This window comes from Leptopilina boulardi, unplaced genomic scaffold, assembly GCF_019393585.1.
Source record: "Leptopilina boulardi isolate dan_hultmark-lab unplaced genomic scaffold, ZJU_Lbou_2.1 LbouV2_208, whole genome shotgun sequence".
NCBI classification, from domain to species: Eukaryota; Metazoa; Arthropoda; class Insecta; order Hymenoptera; family Figitidae; genus Leptopilina; species Leptopilina boulardi.
In genome coordinates, this window is record NW_026137761.1 from 1,986,578 (window position 1) to 2,001,172 (window position 14,595).

Here is a 14,595-nt window from a genome sequence, read left to right on the forward strand (position 1 = left end):
AGAATTTATATTTAGCAAAATTTCCGTAAAAAAGAACTTTAATTTGACACATTGAATAGTATTTTGATTTAGGTAACAGAATTTCTATTTAACAAAACTCTTATTTAACCCAAGTTTCATATTAAGAAGAATTTTTATTTATCAGTGGATAAAATTTAATAAAATTTTTCCTTAGTCGAATTTTGAAATAGGAGTATTTTCATTTCATCAGATTTTTCATTTATCCGAACTTTTATTTGTATGAAAATTCAAAATTCTTATACACTACCGGTCAGAATTGTGGGACCACCCACTTTTTGAAGAGTGAAAAATATCTTTAAACATAAAATGTATAGAAACTAAAATTTTTTTCTGTTTATTTTTTAAAATGATCTTAGGTAATTTTGTTTTGAAAAAAGGGGACAAACTGTGATCTTTTAAATATATAACCCCTGTTTTAGCGAAGAAATAATAAATTTTCGGCGTAAAAAAATAAAATATTTGCAGGTTGACGGTCCTGACAGTATATCAAAAGCAACAATTGAAGCAGGAGCAAATCCTGGAACTTGGAATGTGTCATATTCTCCGACGGAAGTAGGAGTTTTTGATGTTAGAGTGGTATGTGCTGGCCAGCAATTACCAGGTTCTCCCTGGCATCCAAAGATCATTGACACTAAAAATTTACGAGTCATAGGTAAATGTCTCAAATGTCATGTCTATTAAATTAACTGACTAATTTCATAAATGAAAATAAAAGAAAATAATTATTTCAACTTATATTATGTATGTATTTGATACAAAAAATAGGAGGCTGGTCTGCATTGTGCGATGAAATGGGACGATTAAAAATTCATGCCTCAAATAAAATAAGTTTCGATACATCAGAAGCTGGACCTGGTGAACTGAGTGGTAAAATTGGAGATCATCCCTTATCTTTTGAAATGACTTCTAATAACAGGCTTAAACTTGTTACGCCACAAATGAATGGTGGAGAGCATCGATTTGAAATATTATTCAATGGTATTCCATTCCCAGGTGCTCCAAAACTTGCAATTGTTGATGGAGAGGTGAATAATTTATTACATTACATATATCGGAAGATATTGTTTTTTTAAATTGCAACAAATTCCATTAGTTATTCAACGTTTTAAAAACTTTCTTAATAGCAATTTCAGGACACGAGTAGAGTAATGTTGAGAGGTAGAGGTTTAACGTCAGCTAAATGTGGCGAGGAAGTTAGTTTTACGATCGACGGTTCGCAAGCAGGAAGTGGAACACCCAAGGTTCAACTTTTCTCACCAACTAATGAAGTCAACGTTAATGTGCAACACTTGGGTAGTAGTTTTTAACTTTTAATTCTTAGGAGTTAAGATATAGTTTTGAAGAATTTAATGTTTAATTTAAAAATTTATGATTTATAGGGGACAGTGTTTATCGAGCAAGTTATATACCGCTCACGTCTGATTCACTTTTGATGACTGTTTCGTGGAATGGAAGACAATTGAAGGGGTGTCCTTTACAAATTAATGTTACAAGTGCAGCTGATGCGTCGCGTGTTGTTTGTTCCGGAGAAGGACTTAAGTATGGAATTGTTGGCCAAGAAATAAGAAGTTTCATTGATACAAGAAGAGCGGGTCCTGGTATGAGATATTTCATTGAGAATAATAAATCTTAGGATTTATTTAAAATAGAAATTTCATAATATTTTCAATTTTTCAGGAGAATTAACTGCACATTGCGATGGACCACACAAAGTTGCTTACTGTGAACTTTACGATCACGGGGACGCGACATTCACATTAAATGTCAAACCTCAGGAAGCAGGAAGACACTCTCTAACGATAAAATATGCCGGTGAACATGTAACTGGCTCTCCATTTACTTTAAGAGTTTCAGGTGCACCCGATGCATCCAAAGTAAGATTTTATTCAAATACAATATTTCACGAGAGTTAATGACTTTTTAGAAATCGATTTATTAATTTTTCGTATTTTTTTAAAATCATCATTCTTTAGTATTGAGTAATACTAATTCCGGAATCGACATAATATTTATCAATCAGTGATTATAAAAGAAACATATCTGGTTTATCCAGTATGAACAGGATTAAATCAACATAATAAAAAGGAAAATGCAAAAAAATTGTTTGATTTCCGTTGAAACAGGTTCGAGTTTATGGGCCAGGAATAGAACATGGTGTTTTAGCGACATTCCAGTCCCGATTTATTTGCGATACGAGAGGAGCAGGAGCGGGCCAATTAACTGTAAGAGTTCGAGGACCGAAAGGAGCATTTAGAGTAGAGATGCAAAGGGAAACCCAGAAGGATCGAATTATTTTGTGTCGATATGATCCCACAGAACCTGGAGATTATAGGGTTGAAGTCAGATGGGCCGGTGTCCTTGTACCTGGTTCACCATTCCCTGTTAAAATTGTCGACACACAGGATGAATTATTAATGCTAACACAGGTATAACAATCGACCGTTATCGTTATTAATTTTTTACCAAAGTAATTCATATACTGCCTGCCGTAACTTTAACTATCTTGAGTATTTTTAAATAGAGTTTAAATTCAAAAAATTAGGCAAAGTGGCCCATTAGTTGGCACCTATCATTGTTTTCCTTAAATTACAAAAGATTCTCAATATTTAGCTTATTTTGAATTTATAGCATCAACTGAAAAAGTGAGGTTAATATTATTCACTCTAATATCCTTATTTCAAGATATATCATACTGATATGCCTAGATAATTTCTAGTTGAATTCTCTAATTAATTTAGAAAATTTAGAGCTGTTAATAAGTGGGGTGCCAATGATTGGCGTGTCCTACCACTGGAATATTGCGTCATATAAATAATTATTTGTTAATAACGTTTTAGCACATTTTTATTCAAAAGTGATAATTTTTATGTTAATTTATTAAGGTGCCAACTACCAGGTCAGTTACCCTATATCACGATAAAATTAATCGATTGTAAATGAAAATAATTTTATTAATTTTCAAATTTTTAAGTTATTACTAAATAACTCAATTACTTGCTGGATCTGAAGCTAGTTTTAGAAATAATAAATTTTTTAAATCTTTTTCAGTTTAAGTTTTTGAAAAGAAAAGTACAATTTTTAAATTTAATTTTTAAAGCTAGTTTTGAAACTAACACAAAAGTTTAAGTGATTGTTTATTGAGTAACAACTGAAATATTTTCCAACTGTTACATAACATAACTTTTTTTTATTTCGTATTGGAATATTATAAAATTCTTAAAAATTCATTCACAATTTCACATACATGGCAACATGAAGTGAAATATGAGAAAATAATGTATGTGTTCATGAAATAAGCTCTGCTGGACATTTTTCTAATATTTACGCATTTTTCCTGTTGTCGTGTTTGTGACAACAGTTGGCACTTTGGAACACCGTCGGTTAAATATAATATTACATACTCTAAAAAATTATTATTAAATTAATTAATTTTTTTTTTCATATAGAGCGGTGACACATACTCAACGAGCCATCATACTCTCACATCGTGGCGTGGTTCACAAGCAATATTATAAGAATCAAGCATAACATTGTTATTATTTTATAAGAACTAATAGGTATATTTTATTATTATATTGTAACTTATGTAAGAGTTTCGAATAAAATATTTATCAGAATTTAGCCTTGTTTACTGTGAAAAATATCCTATTTACTTTGAAGCAATTTTTCAAAAATAGTTGTAATGGGACATCGTTTTAGGACATCTTAAATTTCTAATAAGGATAAAATACGAATTTCTAAAGTTGTTTAAATTAAATTTAAAAAATCTTTATTTACAATACAAAAGCAAAATTTGTATTTACTTTACAATAAGTTTTATCATTTCTTATTTTTAGCTTCCATTTTACTTAATGTTCGGAAAACTTGCTTTTTAAGCTCTTTATGCCTTTTCAATCTCTTCATTTCCTCTGCCTCGACCTTCTTCTTATGGGCGGCAATTCTTTTGTGAGTCGCTTCCTGTTGTTTTTCTTTTTTGTGTTCATACGTCGTCTTAATCATTTTCATCAATTTTGCAATATTTTCTTCCTTAGGCTCAAGAACAACAGCCACACGTTTATCTTCCACTTTCGCCTTTCTCTTTTTCAGCACTGGAGCCATCTTCGGTTTATCTCTATAAGGAAGCTCCTTTTGTAAATTCTTCGGAATAAATAGAGGCTTGAAAAATTTAACTGGCCTCTCAATTGGTTGATACATTGAATCTACATTTGGTTGTGCTTTAATATTATTTTCACGCTTCAATTGACCAACAGTTTTCATTCCTCGCCATTGATTTTTCTCGCTAAGCGGCAGTAGCAGTGAAGTTACGGGATTGTAGAACTTTGGTATATCTATTTTATACCAAGTGCGACAAAATACAATATCACTTAATTGAATTTTATCCTCAAAGGTCCCGCGAAAACAACCGTCAGGTTTAGAAACCGCTTTCTTAATTTGACCTCGAATCCCTGAAACCGTTTTTATTCGAACTCCTTCGAATTTCGCGACTTCCAAAGCAGAATTGAACATGTCTTTGATAAAAGCCGTTTTCTTATAAATCTTGAGTGGAACGCCAGTGAGTTTGAGTTTCTTGACGACTGTTGTAGTTTTATTGGTCTCCACGACGGTGCCAGTTGCGGCTATTCGAAATCCCGATTCCCTTGTGGAAACGTCTTGCACGGCCAATACACCAGTGCTTTGGGGTGTTATTGGTCCCCAAAAATGACTCATGCAAGCCACATGCTCGGGAGTGTATTTCAACATTCTGTTTCGAAGATTGTCTTCCAATTTCGAGTAGATGGGAATGGTTTGAAATCTTCTCCATCCTACGGATATGATGAGAGGATTTCTGCTCTTCAAGATCTTTGGATACCATCGGTGCTTCTTCATTCTCACTTGCACGTAACCAACGTTCTGTTCACCAGGAAGTAAGCCTCCCACAATCAGAGGGTAAGAAGGATCTAAATGTTCTATTAGTTCATAAGGCACCGAGTCAAATTCCACTCGAACATACATCCCAGGTCGATAACCTTCGAGTTGTACTCTTACTTCGTCGTCTAAACCTTCGAATTCTGATTTATTCAATTGAGACTGCTTCTCTGCTTCCTTTTTCAAATCATCGTAATAAGATTTGTCATTTTCATCGTATTCAGCTTCAAATTGTTTTTTGAGTTTTAATTTTTTCTCAAGTAACTTATTCATTTTCTCCTTTTCCTCGTCGTCTACCTCCTTTGGAGCTGTTTCTAAAAAAAATTTCATTGGTATCAAATAAAAACCTCACAAATTCGCCCATTACATTTTATAATGAGTTATTAGATAAATATAAAAGTGACCGACTATTAGTACTGTCCGAAATTTTGCTAGAAAAACATGCAGTGACGAATTGTAAGTGCAGGCCAATAATTGTTTTATTTAATTAAAAATCTTTACTATGAAATTTGAAAATAATTAATCTCAACTCGTCATATAAAATTTGCTTAGGTTATAATTTTATTTGTATCAAAACTCACCAGTATCTGCAGTTTTCGCTTCGAATTTTTCCCCAGTTTCTAAATCTTCAAAATCTCCATAGAGATCTTGATCGTTTAAATCGTTGAGTTTCAAAAGTTCCTCTGCGTCTTCTGATTCCTTCCATTTTCCAGTTACAAAACGATTAACTAAAAGAGCCTTATTTTCCATAACTAACCAATCTAAAGTAGATTCTGTCGAGAAAAAAGAACGATCTTCTTGATTTTTTACTTCACGTTCCTCTAGTTTTTGCTGCTGTTGTTTCTTTACCAAATGAAAGATTCCGCCTACTACACCTTCTTCAGAATCATCTGGCTGTTTATCTTTATTCTCCTCTTCTTGTAAGTTACTTTTCTCAAAAACGCTGTAAACAATTTTTTCAATATTTATATTTTCTCGTCTACGATTAAGAAATGCATCTCGAGCTTTTTCTGCTAAATTTCTCCTCCATCGTAATGCATCATCATCAATTCCCATTTCATTTTCTTCCTCTTTTTCAATTTCATCAATTTCTTCATCCTCGTAAATTGAATCTTTATCAGACTCATCTAAACTCATATTTTCTCGTTCATTTTCACTTAATTCATCAAAGCTTTCTTCTTCATCACTAACATTTTTTGATGTTGGTGATTTTGCATTTATCAGGGACAGTGCTTCTGCAATTCTGTCTTTCACATAAGAATTTGTATTTCTTGTTGGTAGTTCTTCATTCTTCTTTTTCTTGATTTTAACATGTACTTGTGGTTCACGTTCTTCTAAATCATCATCGGAACTATTATCACTAGATTCATCACTTTTCTTCCTCTTTAAATTACAAGATTTAAGTGATTCTTTCTTATCATTTGAATCATTTTCTTCTATATCAGACTCATATTCACTTTCACTTTCATCTTGATCGATTTCTTTATCATCGTTTTGTTCCTCTTCTTCAGACTCAATATCGTTCAACTCTTCTTTGTCGTCATTGACTTCTTGTTTGTCCTTAAAGATTACTTTTCGCCTTACTCTACCGTCTTTTAAAACAGTTTCACTGGTAATACCAAAGATGTTTTCATCAACGTCTTTCGATACAATTGGCGCACTATTACTGAAGAGTTGCAGCTCACTCTTCTCTAGTTTTTCATCAAGCATCTCTTCGGGATTCTGAAGGACACTGAGTAAACCAGTGTCATCTTTGTGGTAGTGACTACCACCTAAATCAATATAAACTGCATCTTTATCGTAGACAATTCCACCCACTCCTGAAAAGGGCGCGTAAACAAGACGTTCTTTCTCGACGAGAGATCTCTTCTTCAATTGTTCAGGAAGAGGACAAGGATCTGGTAGAAAACAGATATCTTTAATTTGTAAATCTCCACATCCTGGTATGTGAACTGAGGAATCTTTTTTCATTGGCACTCCACGTACGTATCTGTAAAAAATATAAAATTCCATTTAAAATGCATTCAATTTTCATGAGAAAAAATGAATCAAAGAATCATAAAACACGAATAACTAATTTCTCATTAATATTTCAACTTACAATATTTTATTTAAAAAAAATTTATTAATTTTTAAAGGAAAAGATGATTTATAATGTAAATATTTTAATTTTCAAGATAAGATTTCTGACGCAATTACTCATCAAATAGTTAAAAAATACCAATCAAGTAATGATTTTATTTCATTGAAAAAGTATATTCATTTTTTACAGTAAGAAATAAGTTTTTTAAAAAACTGTTTTTTATAATTAATTTAATTTTTAATAAAGCATACAAAAAATTTATATTATTTTTGTTTAAAAATTTTGTAATTAAGAAAAATTGAAATGTTATGTAAGTCAGAATTTCTCAAACGGATTGGCTAAAGTTAATAAAACAATTTTTGTTTCAATTTTTGTGTGATCAAAATAAGTATCTCAAATTATTAGACCAACAAATTTTTTTGTTAAAGCACACACCTCTTTTTTTGAACACGAAGCACACTGAGGGTTACTGTGACCCTGTTCATTTTTCAAAACTCTATCATTTAAAAATTTCTCATTGGATCGACAAAAAATTTTTTTTCAAATATTCTTTAAACATTGTAGAATAAGTTTTCATACTTGAAAAGTTTCATTATAAATATTTTATTATAGAAAAAAAATGTTAAAAAATAACAATTTTTCAGAAAAACGAAAAAAATTATATTTTGTAAAAAACTGTAGTTCTTCTAATTTTTAATATTTTTAGCTAATATTTTACTTTTGTGTTCTCGAATAGTGGTACAATAAAACAAAAATAAATGGAAGTGATTTATATTTTTTAACGATATCTAGGCGACAAATGATTGAAGCATTGTACTCGGGGAGCATTGGAATGTGTTAAATTAAAACAATTATTTTCAGGTAACAAGATTCTTTATGTTCAATGGCAAATCTAAAAATTGTTTTGTTTTACTCACTCATTTTTTAGTCAAAAACTGTTGAGAAAAAAACTGGATTTTATTAAGAAAAAATTATTTAATAATTATTATCATACAAGAAGAAAAAAAATAATGTACACGAATCATGTATGATTTTCAATGAAAAATAAATTAATAGTTTAATAACCTAGAAGGAAAAATTATCGATACTTTTAATTAATTAAATTATATTTACTGATTATTTCATTAAATTTTCTGTATTTATCTCGACCTTCTTAATAAGAAGTTACGGCTTTTAATAAAAGGTTACTTTGTCTGTTGAAAAAATTAATTAAAACAAAAGACATTTTTTAAAAAGTATTTTCTTCACAATAGTCTAATTTACTTATATTTATGAAGTATAAAATTTAATTGAAAGAACTTAATATTAAGGAATATTACTTTTAAAACTGTACACATTTCTTAGAAAAATATAATGAAATGTTGAATTTTTATATTACACATGTTCGTTTAAAAATTAATTTTGTTTAAATTATTTTGGACTTCTATTTTATACAATAATCAAATAAATATAAATTTTGTAAACTTTAAAAATACCCTTTTATCTTAAAACTCAACTTCAAAATTGAAATACCAAGGTAAATACACGAGATTTTATAAAATATTTGTCAAAAATGTATTGTATGGACATTTGAAATAACTTGTAGAATGTATGAGAATTTTTTGGAAGTAGGCCAACGCTTGTCAACGGTTTTATGCTCAGAAATCTGTGAGTAATAGAACAAAGTTTCGGCAAAAAATTTTTTTACTCCATTTCATGACGAATAAATCTTTTTGTTGTTTTAAAATTGGTCAGTTAGAACAAACATTTTTTGGGCCCAATAATTTTGAGTAAGTACTTATTTTAACTGCAAAGAAGTAAAAAAATGTTTCATTAAAATTAAAATTTTTAAAGCTAATGCATTTGAGAAATTAACAGAAATTAATACGTATTTATGAAAATGAAAAACTTTTTCCATACCCATATAAACTGATAGTTCTATCGACTTTTGAATTTCGTCTAATTTCCTCTGGACTCGTCAAATCTTCAATTCTATCAGCAAGTAAATACGAATGCGTTGTCCTCCATGTAAGTGGTCTGAACTTCATAACAGAAATGAATCTTGCCAAATTTTTCACCTCGTTTCGTAAATATTCATTGTGCAATATTCCAGAGAGGTAGAACAATTTGGCTCCAGCATAAACTTCAGTCCAAAATCTTTGCTTCAATGATTTCTTCGTCTTTTTCAATTGCGTCGAATTTTTTATCATATCTAAATGCGTAAGAACTCCCATAATTCTGGGCATTCCATGAATTTGACAGATATTTAGGAATTCAAAAACTTCCATTTCAAATCCAAATGAAGCATCGACAAGTAACAGGACCAAGTCAGCAATTTTCGCTATATCAATCATACTGTTTATATCATTGTTGCATTCCATAAAAGTAATTCTACGCTTTTTACCAGAAACCACAGTAACTGGACCAGTGATGTTTGTGAGGGGATGTCTCGTGAAACTCTTAATGAGACATTGAATAACCAGAGATTTTCCAACTTTAGGAGGTCCTACGATTGCCACTAAAATTGGCGGCGGTTCTAGAGGAGTGCGATCAACTAAAGGGATATGTTGTTTTTTTGTTTCTATGTCTTGTTTACGTCTGAATCTTCTTTCAGCTTTAATCGCCGAATTGAAGGTAAAAGCTTTTGGATTCCTCTGTTTATCAGTTAACTCTTGAATATGAGTCTTTTTGGCCTTTTTCTTTTCCGCTTTGCGTCCTGCATTTCGATCTCGATGAGTTTTGTGTTTTGTCCCCAAGTCTTCTTGATCTCCAGGCATTTTTAACAATAATTTCGATTATCTGCAAACATTTATTTCATTACAAATTTATCTATTTGTCATATATTGCTTGGAAAAACGCCTGGATATTTCGAGAACGCTTTGACCGATTTTTATAAAATTTGGTAGATATCATACTCATTAATATCAAACATTGTATGCAGGGATTTTAATATTGAAAAAAAAGTTTTTAACACATTTTTTCCTTAAAAAATATAGTTTTTTTCATAAAAATTTGTTCTTATTTAACATGCATCTCAATAAATAAAAAATTAAAACGAATCGATTGACCACATAAAGCATACCTATTGCGATTTTTATTTTTTGAAAAAATTTTAATTTTCAATTCTTTTTTTATAACTTCGAAAATTGTAATTTTTTAATAATATTTCTTTGTGGAAAATATTCTACCTTGAAAAAGGAATCTATTGATGTATATAAAGTACATATTTTAATAGAAATTTGTAAAATTAATCGTAAATTTTCATTTTTCAAAAAATTGAATTTTTTTGCATAAATTTGCAAATTTATATTTTTTGATGGTTACTTTTTTTTAGAAAAAATATTTTACACCGAAAAATAAATTAAGTAATCTATATGAAATATATAAGCATTACACCGGGAATTTTTATAATTAATGGCGATTTTTTTAAGTCTTTTTTAAGGAATTAAAATTTTTGTCCTTAAATTTTCAAATTAAATAATTAAAAACGAATTGCTTCAGGATCTGTACATGTTGATAATCAAACAAAAATAGAAATAATATTAATTTCTGATATATGGGAAATCTGTTTCAATAGATTTAATTTGATTTTTTATGTAAGTAATAAAAATTATTGCTCTGTAAATATTCGATTTGTACCTAATTGTTGCTCTTATTGTCCCGAATTAATTTCTTAAACGATGAAACTTTAAATAATAATTAAGTTTTAAAATACCTACATTATTTTAATGTTAATTATGATTTTGTATAATTATATACCATATTATTTGTTCATTACTTTTAAAAATTTAACTTGATTCTTAAAACTGAGAGATAAAGTCAGTATCTAATAAAAATATTGAATAATAATGTACAAAAAGAAAATATATTTACAATTAAGATATAGATGACCAAATGTAATCAGAGTACAATTAATACTGTTAAAAAATAAAAAACTTATTTATATACTTAGTAAGTAACTTGCGAAAATATTATATTTATAACAATAGAAATATTTTATATTATAAATTGAAACATGAATAGTTAGCTAGTTAAGAAATTGTCAATAGAAAACGTGTTTTGTTCACTACAATTAATTCTGTTTAATTAAGTTTTATAATTACATGAAATTGACATCAAACATCTTATTTGTATTTATATGTAGACAATAATTTCATATACGAACCTTATTATATAGATAAATAATTATACTTTATCATTATTAATAACTGTTCACATTCATTAACAAAATCACGAAATACACGTGGTACATTGAGGTTAGAAAATATAAACTGGAGAAAATGACAAGTGGGAACTTTGTATCAACATATGATAAAAGGCAAGTAAAACAGGGCCAAGAGCTGCTGACAACTAGTGAGTCATTTTGAAACTAGAACACATAATTATTGTCGATACTCGATTTTGGCTAGCTTCCCGGTATGTATTTACCTATTGGATTGGTATTTAATTAATTTTACAGTTACAAAAACTCTTTGACTTTGTAAAAGTATATGAGACTATAGAAAGTAAATTGTAAAGTGAATTGCGTATAGTTATGACTAGTGATTGTATTTGTACTTTGTAATATTACTAATATAACTGCCATATTAAATTGGTACACACCGGTTCCTTATGGAAAACGGAATATTTAAAAAAAATAAATGATAACGAACGAAAAGAATAATCGATAAACGATTCAGCTAAGGAAAAAACATAACATATTAGTGTAAATTTTAATTTAGACGAAGCTACCGTTATGGTATTACTAGATCGGCTTCATAGGGCTCAAGCTCTTTAATTCATTTAAATGACATTTCCAAGAACAAAAACATCTCTCTTTGCAGATGATACTGCATTTTACTCATTTTACTATCACTCTTCTAACACCATAGTAGCAGGAAAGCAAATTCAAAATCATCTATGTTAGAAAAATATCAAAATTGGAAAATAAAATTAAATCCTGGTAAAAATGAAGCTGAAGTACGCAACGTTTATGATAAACGATTTTTATAGAAATCATTTTTTAAAATGAAAAATTCTATAATTTTTTGCCTAAAAAATATTTCTTGTAGTTTTCATTAATCAACAAATTATAAAAAAATATTTTTTAGGCAAAAAATTATAAAATTTTTCATTTTAAAAAACTATTTCTTTAAAAATCGTTTATCATAAACGTTGCGTACTTCAGTTTCGTGGTAAAACGTACGTAAGTATTAATTTTCTCAAAAAAACTATCTTACATAAAAATGTTTAAATCATGGAGCCCACACAGAGAAAAACGTAGATAATTCAAAAAATAATTTATCCTCATGTCAAAAAATTCAATTGTAACAAAAATCTCATATTCAAAACAATAATAGGGCCAATAATGATTTATACTCCACAGCTGGATGGTGTAGTGCTTTAAAAAGGTTTTATAGGCTAGAAAACTTTTTGTTTTCCCAGTTTTACTTTTATATATTTTTGTTGAAAAAAATCTCATATTTCTAATAAAAATACAAAAAAAGAAAAAAAAATTTTCCAAGAGGGTCAAAACTGAAAAATAAGGGTTATATTTTGAAAAAAGGAGTTAAACATTTTTTTTCGATAAAATTTTTTATGACATTGAAAAGTACATAAAAAATTCTTTAAAAAATCCACATAAAACGTTAAAACTTCCACCCCCACTACTTTCTAAAAATTTTCTTTAAATGAGCTAATATTTTAGGGATTTGTTACTCTAATGTAGGGCAACAGTATTTACCAAATAGGTACTGTTCAGAAATTGTGAAATAAATTTCAACCATTTTTACTACAAAATATTTTTTTAGCAACAAGAGCAATAATTTAAATGAAATGAGGTTGTGAATATATACTTAATTACTGTACAATTTCTTTGAATTGAATAATTTGTGTATTCATTTATTTGAAACCATAATCGGGCTACGCTCTTTGACTACATAAGCCTATATACAATATCAATATCTACACAACGAGCAGCAAATCGGTTTTGTACACGATCAAGTAATTGACTTATGTGTAGCCGACCGCATGAAAAGGGCCAACTTTGTCGATTTCAATAAGGATTATTTTTGCGTGAACATTAATGCGAATATAACTCTTATAAAAGAAACTACAGTGTCCCCTTTTCATGCGGACGGACATATATTATGTGGGGGATCCCAGCTGAAGTGATAAAAGTACAAAATTTTTTTTCTCCAATTACGCTTAAACTCCGGGTATATGTAGTACCTACTCATAGATGTTAATTATTTTTGATAAAAATATTTTTTCATTTAGTCCAATATTTTCAGAAGGGGAAAGGGTGAAAGTTTTGGGGTTTCACGGTACATCTCATGTTTTAATAATATTTTCTTTTTAAATATCAAAATAAAAATTTTTTATCAATATGAGTTTCGAAAGATTTTTTGATGCTCTTTCAATTAGTAATATAAGGTAAATGCACTAATTACGGCGCGATTCGAGTCAAAACATCTTTGAAATAGAAAATTCAACATTTCTATTGTATAAAGTCAATTTAAGACTTATTAAACTAAAAGCTTATGTTATTTAGATATTAAAAAAAATTTAACTTTATAAAAATCGATTATTTAAACAAATATGAGAAATTAAAACTACTACCGTAATTTTCTATTACGGCGCGTTTGTATTAGTTTCGGTGTATCAATTACGGTGACCAAAATGACGTGTATTTTGAAGCACCGTAATTGAAGCCAATGTAAATCATAAAAATGTTTTAATTACGGCGAGGGAAAAAGTTTTACCTCAAATAATTAAATTAATAATTGTTTAAATGTTCATTTTTATTAGTAATTGTATCAAAAAAGATTAAAATAATTTTTTAAAATCATTTTGCAACAGTTTCATTAAATATAATAGTAATAATAGCTATTTTTTATGAACACGCCGTATTTGACTTTTTTGGTGTGAAAAGTACGATTTTTTTTAATCGATAGCTGCGAGGTTTTTTCTCCAAAAATATATAGTTGAAAAAATGGGACAAGAATGTTGAAATATTGATAATTAACTTTTTTTGCTTTTTTTAATCATTTTTAATAATTTTTTACTATTTTTCAATTTTTAAACATTCTTGTCCCATTTTTTGAACTATATATTTTTGTAGAAGAAAACCTCAGCTTTCGATTAAAAAAATCATATATACCTTTCACCCCGAAAAAGTTAAATTTATTTTTTTTTATCAACAATTTTTTTTCAAAAATGCATATTACCAATCGAAAACTGATATTGATAAACATTTTTTATTTTGATATTTAAGAGAAAAAAAATAATTACAATGATAAAGCCATTTTTTCCAATTGATCACTTTACGTGAAATCCTCATGTATGATTAAAAAATTCTTTGATTTAAAGACATTTTTTTGATTGAACAATCTTTTTTTAAATAAAAATGCAAATTTTTTTACTCAAAGATTTTTTTGTTTAAAATTTAAATTAATATAATTTTTATTTGCAAAAAATAATAAAACGGATTCAATTTATTTGAATTGAACAAATATTTTTTTTGGTGCTATTTGAATCAACTGTGTACTTATATCATTGACTTTTCGCTGATGTCGGAAATAAACGCATGTTTTGCGACAATGGCACGTGATTACATTAAAATTACA

General features: G+C 28.6%; 2 protein-coding genes across 4 annotated transcripts in view; one reads left to right on the plus strand and one right to left on the minus strand.

Annotated features, from left to right (window-relative positions):
* LOC127278607 (filamin-A) overlaps positions 1–3,638 on the plus strand; it is a 60,342-nt gene extending 56,704 nt beyond the window's left edge. For both annotated transcript variants that reach the window (XM_051300404.1, XM_051300405.1), the window contains exons 35-41: positions 487–673; positions 787–1,046; positions 1,146–1,314; positions 1,401–1,619; positions 1,699–1,895; positions 2,145–2,447; positions 3,468–3,638. In XM_051300404.1, the coding sequence (XP_051156361.1) occupies positions 487–673; positions 787–1,046; positions 1,146–1,314; positions 1,401–1,619; positions 1,699–1,895; positions 2,145–2,447; positions 3,468–3,536 (1,404 nt within the window). In that variant the 3' untranslated portion in view covers positions 3,537–3,638. The remainder of the gene's footprint in view (positions 1–486; positions 674–786; positions 1,047–1,145; positions 1,315–1,400; positions 1,620–1,698; positions 1,896–2,144; positions 2,448–3,467) is intronic.
* A 135-nt stretch (positions 3,639–3,773) lies between these two features.
* LOC127278608 (ribosome biogenesis protein BMS1 homolog) lies at positions 3,774–11,300 on the minus strand. Of its 2 annotated transcripts, none has more exons than XM_051300408.1 (4): positions 11,154–11,300; positions 8,909–9,787; positions 5,508–6,916; positions 3,774–5,234 (listed from the first exon to the last, which is right to left on the minus strand). In XM_051300408.1, the coding sequence occupies exons 2-4, from the start codon at positions 9,763–9,765 to the stop codon at positions 3,841–3,843; spliced, it is 3,660 nt and encodes a 1,219-aa protein (XP_051156365.1). In that variant the 5' UTR covers positions 9,766–9,787; positions 11,154–11,300; the 3' UTR covers positions 3,774–3,840. The 2 variants fall into 2 exon arrangements, with proteins under 2 accessions (XP_051156365.1, XP_051156364.1); XM_051300407.1 differs by having other exon boundaries at positions 3,774–5,240.
* Between the last annotated feature and the right edge of the window lie 3,295 nt (positions 11,301–14,595).